The 13,628-nt window shown below is 36.0% G+C and overlaps 1 protein-coding gene across 1 annotated transcript in view; it reads right to left on the bottom strand.

Annotated features, from left to right (window-relative positions):
* The window catches only part of MAN2A1 (mannosidase, alpha, class 2A, member 1), a 116,154-nt gene that overhangs the window by 64,422 nt on the left and 38,104 nt on the right, over nt 1–13,628 (bottom strand). The window contains exons 8-10 of the mRNA XM_010563464.1: nt 10,474–10,651; nt 6,186–6,388; nt 531–716 (exon numbers count right to left, since the gene is read on the bottom strand). Coding sequence (XP_010561766.1) covers nt 531–716; nt 6,186–6,388; nt 10,474–10,651 — 567 coding nt within the window. The remainder of the gene's footprint in view (nt 1–530; nt 717–6,185; nt 6,389–10,473; nt 10,652–13,628) is intronic.

The raw sequence follows: 13,628 nt of genomic DNA, 5'->3' as shown, positions 1-13,628 counted from the left end.
AAAAAAATTCCACAAAGTAGCTAGCAGAGTAATTTGTCAATACTGAGAAAGCAACTACCCACCAGACATAACAGCAATGAACAACAACAGACAAATTAAGTAGAAGATTGGCAACATGAAGGTTTCCCACATTGAAGAAAAGTCGGTTACAGAGGGTGTAGGATTTTCCAAGGAATATATGCTTAAACTAGCATGTCTCTTGATCTTTGCTTAGCACAGGCAGATATAAAATGTTCTATACAATAGTTACCACAGAAAATAGCTCTGTTATTACAGAAGTCTGAGTATTGTGTCTATCTAGCTTCTTTTAAACCTCAGAAATTTTGTTTGAACATCAAATTCTTACCCTAGACGATTAAAACATATTTCGTAAATGGAAAGCATGGGTAATCAAATCCACTTCTCCTGTAGAGCACCACTACACTTTCAGTACTATGTTGCTAGCTATGGCAAATCTGTATCTCTGAAATAAATACTTCTGTTTTAAAAAAGCAGAGAGTAATTAAGTTTATGTATTTATAATAAATTACCTAGTGCCATAATCCACAACTACCCAATCTTTAGATGTTCCTGTAATAGCATCATGATGCTGAAAGAGTCCAAGGTTCCTCCTAGCTTCTGTCAGTAATTTATAGTTATCCACTGAAGGAAATACACTTATCTTCTCAGATTTACTGGACTGTACTAAAGCCAAGGAGTAGAGGATTTCAGCTGCCCTGGAATTACAGAGAAGAATCAAATATTTATACAGGTTTAGAAAGCAAAAAGGAACACATATTTTACCTGAAAAATAAACTGACGTTTTTACATCTTTTCTCATGCCTAGTTCTGTGAGTTCTTTAAAACTTAATCTTGTATTTTTAGCCTGTTTCTAGCTTCAAACAGTTAAAAATCACTGCTGCACTTCATCATCAACTAGTTTTCCACCTGGTAAGCTTCCTGCAAGGCTTCAGTGATGGAAAATAGAGCTTTAAAATAAAAATGAGGCAGTACATAGTAACATACCATTTTCACAAATGCCTGAGATATACAGATCTGATCTTAAAATGATACAGTAAGGAGACATACAATTCCCATTTCAAAAAGCAACTTATTAAATAAATAAAATTATCTTACAGAAATCTATCAATCTGTACACTCTATATAATAACTGTTCTGCTATTTGTACTTTAAGCAAACTAAATTCTCCTAAAGGCTTAGGCAGTTCCTGCACCTGCTCACTATATGTTCACCTGAATTGTGAGAACACTGGATTCAAAAACCTTAGACTGAACAGAATGCAGAGCCCTTCTCTCCTACTTCATATGCAAGAGCCTTACACTAAAATATTACCATTAGGCTCTCACTTGCTTTATGAGAATCTATATTTATTTTACAAAACAAACAAACAAACAAAAAAAACAAACAAAAAAAACAACACCCAAATCTATAATTGCCATTCATTATGAATATCTGACTAACAAGGATGCCTGTAGAAATTCTGGGAAACCATCTGTTAACTTTTGTTCCTGTCTCCTATTCCTAAAATGTTACAGTTCTGTTTCTGTAAGTCTGAAAAGTGTCAGATTCCTTTTCAAACTTTGAGTTTAATGAATGTTTCTCAAATGTTTGAAGAAACCAGGAATATACAGGTTAACATTATAAACAGCAAAGAAAGGAAAATAACATAAGTAATCAAAGCAAATGTAAAACTATCTCCTAAGCATGTAAATAAAAAATTTTAAAAAATTTTTAAAAAAAGGAAAATACATTAACTTTCACATTTACCCAAGCTGTTCATGAGTGCATGTGTTCAAATTTAAACTAGGTACAACAACAAATCATTCTCAGCTTGGGTTTACAGACTGTGCATTGGTACTAACTGTTAACATGAAAAATACTTTTGGATTCAGTTTGGTCTCTTTGTCTTTATGCATCACATAGGTGACAATTATGTAAAAACTGCAAGTAGCATGTGTCAAACTAAACTAAAAGGTACACTGCACATATAACAGCTCAATTCATTTTCATATTGTCAATATTTGAGGAATAGGATGAGATTTTGCTCTTACAGGTAAGATAACTGCTCAGAAGCTACACATAAAATCAAGGTGTTAAAAGTTGTAATTCTTTTTTTTATTACTAGTGCACTTAAGCTTAATGGCTGTGATTTTTATGTTGCTTAGTGCAAATTCCTACATCTATGCATTCCTTCTACTTTGCTCGATTACAGCTTAACTTGAAAGGAAAACAAGTATATTGTAGTTAAAAAGGCATCAGATGCACTATGTAGTGGTTAAACCCTGTCTGAAAGTGTTTTACCTTTTTAAAAAAATTTTACTTAGCCATTAAACACTGACCCAACTGTAGCTATGATGTAGAGAAACACAAAAAAATTTCAGTCCTCAAAATACAGGTTAGATTTTCCTCCCCAAAGTCCACCTCATTTTTTTTTTAAATAGGGAAGTACATTATTAATAAACAAGGTTAACAACCTTGAAAACAAAAGAAAAAACATTAAAATGAAGCTTTATAGTAAATACATTTTCAGTTCTTACTGATTCCAGAACATCACTTTAAATCCATTTTGTCTATAAGGAACACTTGGAACTCTTTTGCCTTTCAGAAAAATAACTGATTCTGTTTTACAGATCCATTCAGCACATAGGTCTCCTAGATGCAAAATTTTCCTTTCAAATCTCAATGTTATTCTAAACATTAGAATGGTTCGATGGTCTCAGATGAAAGACACTCAGAAGTGAAACCACAGGAAACATTGTATTAGAGAACACTTCAAATTATAAATAAGCATTTGCCTCTCTCTAATATCTTTCCATAAAAGCTGTATAAGGCCTTGGTTTTCTCACCTCTATTTCAAACTACTGCAGATTACCTAAAGTAGTCACCACAGATTTTCCACTTTGTTGTAATTTGTCACTGTATCTCTACCTGATGGGATACTGCAAACAGACCACAATTTGCTTCACTGATTGCTCAAAGACTACACTAGGTTACCTTTATGTCCACTTTATATGTAGCCTAAATAAAAAATAAATAATTTTTGCTAGAGTTTCTGAAATCTCAAGATGTCTTTTCTATCCATCTGTACAGTTAGAAGTATCACTGCAGCTTTTGTCCTGCTTCTGAATTACTTCAACAGTCTTTTTTGCAGACTTCCCATAATTTTTCCCTGATTACATCTGCAAAGAAAGAAATCACAGAATGTGTTCCTAATTTGTCCCCAACTATGCTCTTATTCTTTGCATCTCTCCATTATGACATTAAACAAACTTCTGGTCACTGATTTCATCATCCTTCAAACTACTTCAATCCATCCATCTCTCACTTCAGTTAAAAAATTCACTTATGTCTCAAATCAGCATTAATGCCAACCTCCATTACAAAATCCCTAAACTTTCATGCACTTTCTTTAATCCACAACCCCAAAACTTTTTTAAAAACAGGAAAAACCCAAACCACCACCTCTTTTCTTGCTTAAATGGCCAGCCTTCATAGCAGGTCCTGAGGCTGAACACTGTTTTCTGGCTATTAAGTAGAGTGACGTACTTCTTAATCCTGGTACTGCTGGAACTTAAAACCATTCATCCTTGGTAAAGAATACACACACATATGTATTTATCTTCCGTTTACGGTTCATTCTCCCACATACATATATATACATACACATATATATGCACACTAGGTAGTTATAAGTTAGCTTAAAAAGAACTATGGAAAATTTAATCATGAGGTTGGGGTGAGGGTGTTATTAATTAAATATGACATAATGTATTTCCTCTGACTTTAAAGAAAATAAAAAATAAAAGACAAAACCCCCAATTCTGCTGTTCTCACAGCTAATATGCCATCCTTGAAGATTCTCCAGGTCTCTGAAAACAAAACTGCCAAAAACCCTGATATTAAATTGACAAGAACATACCTGTACATTTTGTTCTTACATGTTATTCACAGAGGATAACAAAGGATGAAAAACTTCCCAGGTACATTTTTAGAAACGTGCTTTGTTTTAATTCAGAAGACTGAAGGTTTAGTTTTCTTCCAGAGATTCTTTACCTGTAAGTCTAGCACCCTTTTCAGAAATTAATGGTAATTGAAATTCTTGCATGAAGGAATCTTTTAACAGTGTAAAATTTGTAAATACTAAAAATAAACTTGAAAGCAATTAATTTGAAGTTTTCTGCAACCTAAGTAATAAAAAACCAGAAAAATGACAATAAAGTAAACACACTTAAAAATTTTGAGAAAAAAGGCTATGATAAAGCTAAAGGAAAATTAAATCCTTGGTCCATTTTAACGAACAGAAAGGAATTTAGGCAAAATAAAACAAAAAAACAATTAAGTGGGGAATTCAACTTATAAGGACATCATCTGACCTGTTTTCTATACATCTTGACTTTTCCAATAGCAGCATTAAACAAGGCTGTTTTCACTGAAAATCAAAGATTCTTATGATAAACTAGGTAATGAGAACAGAGCTAATTAGTATTTACAGTAAGTAAAAAATAAAATGCTTCTAAGAAAATCACACTCCTAGTGATGCTTGATGCTCTATCTGTAAACTATTTCTGAATAGCTGTCAAACTTCCTAATTATTGTTAGCCTTACAAATGCCCTCTTTGTAACCTTCTAACATTCTTGGTTTTGTACATAAGTTAACACTTGTAACATTCCAAAGTTCTGATTAAAACACTGTGGAAGTCACTCCTCTAATAACTTCTCCTTACTATATTATTTTTACATTCTTCTGCCAAAGGCATCCTAGCCTTGCTTTCTGTCATTCCTCTCAGCTTCCGTTGTCTTCTCCTTCCTGACAGTCTTTGGCTTCCTTCCTCCCTGCTTTCCCATTTGTGAAACTTTTTTCCTTGCTGGTCAATGCAATGCCTTCAAAGTGATGTTACATTGTCTCTTCCCTAACACCCTTCTATTCTCAGGCCCTTGATCTCACTTCTCCTTAAACAGTTCTTAGTCTTTCTATTGCCTTCATTTCTTATTCACTAATTTTCTTGATTTCCTCAGGTCTCTTACTCTGTATTCTTAGACTGCAGAGAGAAGGCTAGAAAAAGCCACTTTCATCACAGGAAAAACATACTAGAGATCACAGACTAGCTTAGCTGTGTCCCAAGTCTACTTTATCAGAGTAAAGACTTGATCCTTGGAAGACTGAAAACAAATTCTGCTAGATATGGAAGTTTTTCTTCTGAAACATACTTGTATCTGCCTCCAAAACACTACTTTCCATGCTCCCAAAATGCTACTTTCCACACCTCTCTTGCTCCCTCCACTACTGCAGCAGCCATTATGACACAAAAAAAATTGGCAAGAAATCCTTAAGGATGGATTTCTCATCATTACAGAAGTTCTCCAGCACAAAAAGGTCTGAACAGCATGTAGAAGCACTACAACAGGTGTATTTTAAAGGGTACCTCCAGAAGACAAAAAGTGTCCTTTGACCAAGGATCCTTGGAAGAACAATCTTTTGGAAACAGAGTTTCCAAGTTTTGACAATAGATGAAATGTCCAGGGTTTGTATCATAGGCATCCATCTCAGATTTCTTTCTGGAGCCTTAAAATACAGTTAAATCACTTTACAACATGTCTTATCTACAGCTGCTACAAGGGAGAACCACTTAAATACTCCATTACCAAAATTCAGCAATACTTTTTTCTTTAAAGAAGATGCAAACACTTTTCAGCAGAGCAGTACGTTATAATCTGACATCACTTGGCACACAATATTCCTGACTACTTCTCGACTGCCTCCAACAACCCTTGTAAAATTCACACCTTTGTATTTCTCTCTAAAAGAGTTCACAGTATAGTCATAATGATAGGTTGATCTGACAGGTCCCCAAATGCAATACAGAAATAAAAAGCATACTACCTGCTATTTTCATGGAATCAGGACTTGTTGATCACTTGAATACTATTTTAGACAACTTATTTGTTTTAATGGAAAAGATATCATTGTATTTCTGTGAATTTACTAAAAAAAATGGTACACCAACAAATCCTTGTAACAAGAACTACATTTGGGCGCCGTTTAGGCTACCCTTATTGTAAGTAAACTTAAACCGTGCATTTCAAAATCACTTTTCCATCTGTCCAACAGATTTAGAGTACTTATACATTCATCTCTCCCGTGTGCCAAGACATGTGTTATGAATTTACTGGATGGCAGTATTTACCGTAAGTAGGATTCCAGGACTCTATCCAGTCGTTTATAGAAGGGTCGCGATGTAAAGTATCCACTCCAGTAATGATGATCTCTGTCTGCATAGGTGAAGAAGTCTCCACTTAAAACAGGGAAAAATGAATTGCTCCTCTTTTCACCCAAATTGCTTTCTTTGCGCAGAGCTTCAAAGTAATCTGATAAAGTTCCAAACTGGGCCTGAATGAAAATTAAAATTACTATAACATAGGTCCATTTTCTTTATTTAGACATACGAAGAGAATGAATATGCTTGGTTTCATATACATTTCAGAAATATGCCAGTCTTCCAGCAGAATTATAGCGGAAATACTATCCTAAAGAGCTTTAAAGTTTCCCTGCACACTTTTCAGACAAGCTGAACAGCTCTTCCAAAAGCACTTCAACTTCATTTCAACTCAGTACAAGAACGACATGGAGGTGTTGGAGTGGGTCCAGAGGGGGGCCACAAAAATGATCAGAGGAATGGAACACCTCTGCTATGAGGAAAGGCTGAGAGAGTTGCGGTTCTTCAGCCTGGAGAAGGCAAGGCTCCAGGGAGACCTTATAGCAGCCTTTCAGTACTTAAAGGGGGCTTATAAGGGGGACAGACTTTTTAAAAGGGCCTGTAGTGACAGGACAAGGGGTAATGGTTTTAAACTGAAAGAGGGTAGATTCAGACTAGACATAAGGAAGAAATTTTTTATGATAAGGGTGGTGAAACATTGGAACAGGTTGCCCAGAGACACTGTAGATGCCCCATCCCTGGAAACATTCAAGGTCAGTTTGGATGGAGCTCTGAGCAACCTGATCTAGTTAAAGATGTCTCTGCCTATTGCAGTGGGGGGTGGACTAGATGACCTTTAAAGGTCCCTTCCAAGCCAAATCATTTCCTGATTCTATGATTTATGAAATATCAAACACTTTTTTTTTTTAAAGTATAAATCAGTATTTAAAGTACAAACTAAATCTCAACAAATAAGCAAAGCATTCTTCATGTCTTATGAGTAAGTCTCTAATACATGAGTTAAGTAATATCTCAATATTATTTAAGTAGATGTCTGGACTAAGTAAGAAACTTCATGGAATGCAACAAAAACATAATTGTCTTAACCTTGCATTTTCCAAATTAACTCTGTTTTGCTCCAGATCTCCAACATGTGCTTAACCCAAGATGACAGTTGATCAAAAAAAATAGCATTTGCTTTCAGAAGCTGGTTTTTCAAAACTATTTACAAAGAAAGTGTGTTTACAGATGTAACGTGGGGGAGTTAAAAAAATTCCTTATCTTCTGGTCATTTTTAAAAATGCTCAGACAAATAAGGCAATAACAGCCCTTTACAGGATACAGGGTACAAGACAGTACCCTCAAGCTTGAGGTGTACAAAAAAAGGGGGGAATAAAAAATGGAAAGGGACTGATGTCAATGTTGCCAGCACTGAGAGATGTTAAAGAAGACATAGATGGCAAAGTGGACTTTGAATGAGAGTGGAAAAACAATTAATGAATGTGGGAACAGCACAGAAGATCACATTACCACAAGTATCCTCACAATAAACTATAATGATAATTCTTGAAATTTAAATTAAGTGACTTTTTAAAATTTATTTTTAACAAGCATGCAAATTAACATGTTACAATTTGCAACACCAGAAAAAAAGTTTTTAGTAAAAATCTTTTAAAAGTAACTTGGAATATAAGGACTACTACTGTGACAATGAAGATATGCTATTTGAACATTTAAAAAACCAAACCAAACAGTATTCACTCTTCAAAATCATTCAGAAGATCCAAGTATTTTAAGTGGTTATGGTATGATAACTTGCCACTTTGAATAGCAGTAAAGCAGAGAAAGAGACATATTGCCACAGAAATCCCAATATTAGTGATCCCTGCCTTACCAGGCACTTCTAGGATACTTGGCCTTTTCCCTCACTATCACAGACACCTACAAGACAGAATTCAGAAGAAAAAAAACCAAAACAACAGTGGACCAAGAGAAATCAGGTATAGATGACCTCCCTTCTGTATGCTGGGTTACATCAGAGGAAGAAAATGTCACCAGAGGAACCAGCAAAGTTGAAGAAAACTCATTCTAATGTCAGGTAAGTGGAAACAGTGAAATAAGCTGGTAGACTCTTCTCTGGCATAAAAAAAGTCTCAGCTTAATTTATGCATAATAGATGTAAAGGCAATCTCCAAATGGGAAGTTAAACTCCCTGAGTGCAAAACAGATATCTTTTACAGTAATCTACCACATACTTTTAGGACCGTAGAACAGTTGCTGGCATGAGAATCTCAATGCTAATAGACACCACCAGAAAAACATCTCAAATTTATCTGAAAGGGTAAATCTCTCATAAGATCAGAAAGGCAGAGTAGGCAGTCCCTTGTGTAAGTAGTAATATCCTAGGCATCTCAGCACTTAAGGAAGAAATGTGAACTCTTTCTTTATATAATCTAGGTTCTTAGGAAGCTGCGCATGACCCCCTACTTGCCTGTGGAGTTACAGTCCACTGTGGAAAGTGCAGCAGAGTGCTAAAGTTCTTCACCTAAGCTCATATTTCCAAGGATAAATGACATCAGTTTAAAAAAAAAAAAAACCAGAAACAAAAAAAACCACACACATATCCCCCCAAAACAAACAAGAAAAACAAAACAAAGCCTAAAAAACAGAAGGAGAAAGAAAAAAACCCAACTAACTAAAATGAAAAGGAGACACACTCCAGTGTCAACAGTGCTCCAGCTGAGCAAAGAACCCTAGGCACAAAGTAGCTGAATGAGAGGATGGCATATCTTTTTATCTGGGTATTAAGAAGCAGAAAAAGGGTTGGATACTTCTACAAGGGCCCCAAGGGCTAGTGTGATTCCCAAGGCTTTAATCCAGGTGGGCAAGCCAGGGCTAACGAATTAGACTTCTAGAGTCCTTGACAATGGGCTGAGCAGAACCTTTCAGATAAGGAACTTACAGATGCCTCAGGACAGGAGTGGTCCTTGAAGAATGACCTCCGAATTAGAACCTTCAGGTTTTGTCCCAGAGCAGAAATCATCCGGCGCAGGTTAGTAGGAATGGAGACTATAGAAAGTATGCTGCTGTTAGTAACCAAAGAGTAACTACCTGTACACTATATCCCTTTTTGAGGGGAGTAAAGCTGGTGATAGCAGCAAGCTTTAGATTTAAAAGATGGGCTGTAGATTAAAAAGATGTAAAAGAGTATTCTGCAGGTCTGTCTCCCCCCACTAAGACACAGCAGGCATTCACATACATCATGTCACCCACATCCCATAAGAAACATGCAAAATCCAGCTCTCAAACAAGCTGTGATTCCTAGAGATCATCTTTCTTATGCAGAACACAAGTCCAGAAGTCAGCAGGAGGAACTAACACACTATAGGCAGTACTCAAATCTGCAGTTAGAAGAACAGGGGGGAGGTCTCAGAAAAGGTGAGGGGGAAAAAAGATGCACACACAAAAAAACATATGAAAGAGACCAGACCAGGTTTAAAAAGTCTAAATGTGAAAGCAGCAATAGTGCTCTCTCATGAGATACCCAAGAAAAAACAAGTTTGTGGTCCCCTATTTCTTATTCCCATGCTGAAAGATGATGAAAACTTGTCTGAGTACAGAGAACATCTACAGTACAAGAAGTGTCTGAAGTACTCAGCTTAAACATTAGAATGTATCAACATGTATATTAACACTCAAACATAATTAATGATTTAAAGCGATATCCCATCTGATAATTGTGTTAGTGTATTCACTCCTTTTGTAGCCAGGTCCATCTCTTAGATTTTATTGTATTCAACAATATGTGCCAGCAATGACGCCTCTTAGGATTTTTTGTGTTTGTTTTGGTATATAAAACCAAGAGGACCCAAGCAAAGCAACAAAATTTGCTTGAACTTCTAATATGAAAATACCATATTTTAAACAACAAAGCCTGCGAGCCTGAAATAACAATGCCTGAAGCCTGTGAAAAAAAGAGTACTAAGAATACAAGCAAACCTAAGAGCTGTTCTCTAAAATGATCTATTTTGGATACTATTTATAATTTTCAAGCAGATATTATTAATAGCAAAGTTTCTGGTTTGGAGGGAGAGGAGGTGGTAAAGTTTAAAAAAATGTAATCTGCCAAGATAAACCAATCTGCTGTTAAACAATATACAAAACTCCACAGTTTAAATAAAAAAAAAACAGAAACAAACCACAACTTTTTTCCATGAAGAATCTCAAAATACTGAGCAATACTGTTTTCTCCACAAACCAGAAAAAGTGTTGTATTTACCTTAACATGCCACTCAGGATGAGAATTCATATAGTCAAACAGCTTCTGATAATTCTGGTACTGTTGATCCCATTCTGAGCTCTCAGCATAGCGGAAATCATCCCCTAGTGGAGCCAACAGAACTTTAGTACGGAAAAGCTTTGACTTCTTTCTGTATTGATCTAAAATCATCCAAGCCCTTGAGGGGGGGCAGGGGGAGGTGGGAAAAGCAATGTAGAAAACAGAAGAATAAAAGTCAGCATTTGACAAAAAAATTCTTAGATATCAAGTTGTGCATTAGGGTGACCCTAAACAAGACATACAAAACTCTGCTGTCTCATTTTGTAACAAAAAGCTGGATGCAATTCCCACCACTAGGACACTACATTCAACCTACTATTGTTGCAAACACTATGCTAATTAAATCCTCCAATAAGCTTATCAAGCTCCATCTCAAACAATAGGCCAGCCTGCATCAATTTGTTCCTCTGCCAAAACTAACCTTCAGTTTAAATTATGTTTACCTGCTTTATGTTTAGATAACAATCCTAATCCTCTCCAGCCCTTATTTACAATAATAAGCAAGCTCTTCTCATCCCCTCTGGTAATTCCCTTGGATACTTTGCTTCATATCTTCATGTCCTTGACAGAAAAACTGCCCATATATTAATCTTTGAGGAATTCCAGCCTCGCAAAAAAACCAAACCAAAACAAAAAACCACACACATTCTGGAGGAAGTTCACTACTAACAATCACTGTTCCACCTTCAGCCAGTTTCTTACTTGTCTTAGAGCCAGCCCTCTTAAGCTTTAAACACATGCCCTGAAAAATTAAACCCACTGCTTTTTTGCTTTTGGCCTTTAAAAATAACCAACAAAACACCCACACTCACATATACAGAAAAAAGGAACTAAGATTATCCTTTGGCACCTACTAACTCTTTGGTGGGTAAAGTATCAGTTCATTAAGCTGCAATGTATTACAAGTTACAAGTCTGATGTCTGGGTTACTGAAAGGGTCCATTCTCTCCACTCCACACCCCTCCCCATCACTTATCAAAATCTTCAGATGCTGTTCCTCTCCAACTGAAGTCATGAAAATAATGTTAGTAGGGAGTATAAACTATAGTAACATATTTAAGAAAACAGGAGTACAAATGACAAAGTTTTAAAGAGAAAATAGCAGAAAAAAAGCGATTCCAGTGAGCTTTTTGTTTCTACAAGTCTTTTTAATAGGTGGTTTAACCAATTTTCATCTCATACTCTTGAAGATTTGTTATATCAACATTTATGTGAGAATTGAATCTAGTCCAATATATTTGAAACCCGTATTTCTTTGACCAGCAAGTCAGAGTTTATTTGTCTATCAGATTATAAAAGTATTGAGTAAACACAAGATCTGACTGTATTCTGGAGGGAGAAAGGGGGCACAACATCTTCAGTTAAGAATCTACATAGTTCTGCTGAGACTAGAATAGACCTAACTAGTGGCTTCGTCCCCTGGCCCCTGTCTATAGCTTGATTTATGGTTCAGATAACCAAGTATTTATGCTTGAATCAGTATTTTCCATGACTTTCAACATGTTGCCGTTTTAAACATAGACTTCCTCTCCTAACAGAACAATTGGCACAACACAAGACTTTGTAATTCTACCTTCTAAAAAGTCAGCCTAACTCAAATTTTCCACATGCAGCCTACAGTTGGAAACATACTTTATTTTAGAACCTCTTGAAAAATACAGGACTTCAGGAAAAGTTACAGTTAACAGGATATTTGGCTGTGACATCTCTCTTCAAAGTCCTCCTTTAGTTTCTTTTCAAATCTACTGCAAAATTCATCAGTGTTACTGTTCTCCCTCTCTTCAAAGTACTCATAACTGTAGGATTATTAGGTGTTTTTAAGGGGGCAGCAGGATCTTCCTCTACTGCAAACCAGTTTCAATTGCAAAAACACCAAAGAAAAATTAGATGTCTCAAGTCAGGTATATCCTCTAGTTTCTCTCACATAACTTTCTAAATCACTATTTCATATAGGAGTGAGAAAGAGTCAGCAGAAAGCCCCAGACAGAATTTGCTGAAGATGAAAAATACTTCTGGAGAAAAAAAAAAAAAAAAATTACACTGAGTCTCACCAATGCTTCCCTCCTCTGGTTCCCCAGCAAGACAGTATTAGATACATTTTGATACATGTTTATCCTGCCTACCTGAATGAAAATTTGAAAACCAAGAGATCAGTCATGAAAAACTTTTTCTACCGCTGCAATTATGGATATAGCGTACCAGCAGCAATTTCATTTTAATGGCTTAAAAAAACCCAAAAAATTTGGTTTATACAATCAAAAGTTCTTGGAATTGTACACAAGATGCATTATGTAGTTCTCAGTATTCAGAGCAACCCTAACTGCGTTCTTCGTTGGCAACACTGAAGTATATCAACATTGTGAGTAACAGCACCAACAATATTTTTCACCTTTCTTTTGGAACCTTTCAGATTATTACTGAATGCTTAAGACGCTTCACAAATGAAAAAAACCCCTTCGTATCACAAGTGTGTTCTTTTGCCACAAAAATTCCAAGTATTTGGCTAAAACATATCAAAACAATTAATGTGGCTAGTTTTGCCCCTTCCTACATCAAAGCAGGAGGAGCAGTCGCCACCCGGAGTCTGTGGGAATCACAAGAAATTTTGCAGCAGCTATAGCAAGTCCTGTGTGACAGGTTTGACAGTGGTCATGGCTTCACACTCCCTACTACTTCAGCCCATACAGCACACGAAACATTACAGACTCACTCTTTGCTCAATTATCGAAACTAGAAAACAAAACCATGTGGTGGATTGGCAATTTTCTATTCAGGTAATTTTGTGGAAGAGATAGCTATGCAGACAGTATGAGTACTTCCTAAGAGCGTGATCTCAGATTCTTGGGGTTGGCAATCACAAACATTAACAACCAATGCCACATCAGCAATGTAATTCTGAACACCAGTTGCACGTTGTGCAATATGATCAACAATAAAGAGAAAAAAGCTGAAGGGTAAAATTGGACTTTTGAACAGTAGGGAGTGAAATGGAAAGTCCTTTTTCTACTCCTACTCTGAAGCGCATACCTTGCAGTACCGATTCTTTCCTACTTCCATTCATGGGAGAGAGAGACATACACAAAACAAGCTATGCT

Source organism: Haliaeetus leucocephalus, unplaced genomic scaffold, assembly GCF_000737465.1.
Source record: "Haliaeetus leucocephalus isolate CR32 unplaced genomic scaffold, Haliaeetus_leucocephalus-4.0 Scaffold167, whole genome shotgun sequence".
NCBI lineage: Eukaryota > Metazoa > Chordata > Aves > Accipitriformes > Accipitridae > Haliaeetus > Haliaeetus leucocephalus.
This window is presented reverse-complemented; position numbering and strand designations above follow the sequence as displayed.